Consider the following 587-nt stretch of genomic DNA (forward strand, 5'->3'; position numbering starts at 1 on the left):
CGCCAGGTCGGCGCGCCCCCCCCCGCCGGCCTCTGGTGGCAGATTTTGAGCTCCCCTGGCTCGAGGCTGGAGGGGTTTCCATGTCCGAGGACATTGGGTGTGCCGGTGGCACCCAGTTTGGCGTGGAAGGAGGACCAGGGGGTGGTGGGCCGGGGGACGCCCCGGTTCTGTCCTCCACACCAGGCTCTCCCTGCAGACGAGGAGGTGGGCGGACACAAGGGCATGGGGATGTTCGTGCAGTGCCCCGAGTTCAGAGCGCTCAACGTGGGCTTCGCCCTGGACGAGGGTGAGTGGCGGCAGGGCCGGCACGGGGACGTGTCTCCTCTTGGCACGCACCCCTCTGCCTGCTGGCACCACCCCCTTGGGCACCAGCACCCGGCACGGCTTCCGGGGACCCCCTCGGGGGCTCCTTCCCCCGCGCAGTGACCCACACGGTGCCAGCCTGGAGGGGAAATGCTGCCAGGGCAGAGCAGAGGGGGGCACGTTACGGCATCCCTATGCCCTGCTGACCCCCCGTCTGTGCCCACCGCAGGCCTGGCCAGCCCGTCCGACACCTTCAGTGTCTTCTACGGCGAGAAGAGTCCGCG

General features: G+C 69.8%; 1 protein-coding gene across 1 annotated transcript in view; it reads left to right on the plus strand.

Annotated features, from left to right (window-relative positions):
• Positions 1 to 587, plus strand: part of ACY1 (aminoacylase 1) — a 3,854-nt gene that overhangs the window by 2,181 nt on the left and 1,086 nt on the right. The window contains exons 6-7 of the mRNA XM_010289260.1: positions 197 to 286; positions 533 to 587. The exon at positions 533 to 587 is cut by the window's right edge and continues 26 nt beyond it. Coding sequence (XP_010287562.1) covers positions 197 to 286; positions 533 to 587 — 145 coding nt within the window. The remainder of the gene's footprint in view (positions 1 to 196; positions 287 to 532) is intronic.

This window comes from Phaethon lepturus, unplaced genomic scaffold, assembly GCF_000687285.1.
Source record: "Phaethon lepturus isolate BGI_N335 unplaced genomic scaffold, ASM68728v1 scaffold42476, whole genome shotgun sequence".
Lineage (NCBI taxonomy): Eukaryota > Metazoa > Chordata > Aves > Phaethontiformes > Phaethontidae > Phaethon > Phaethon lepturus.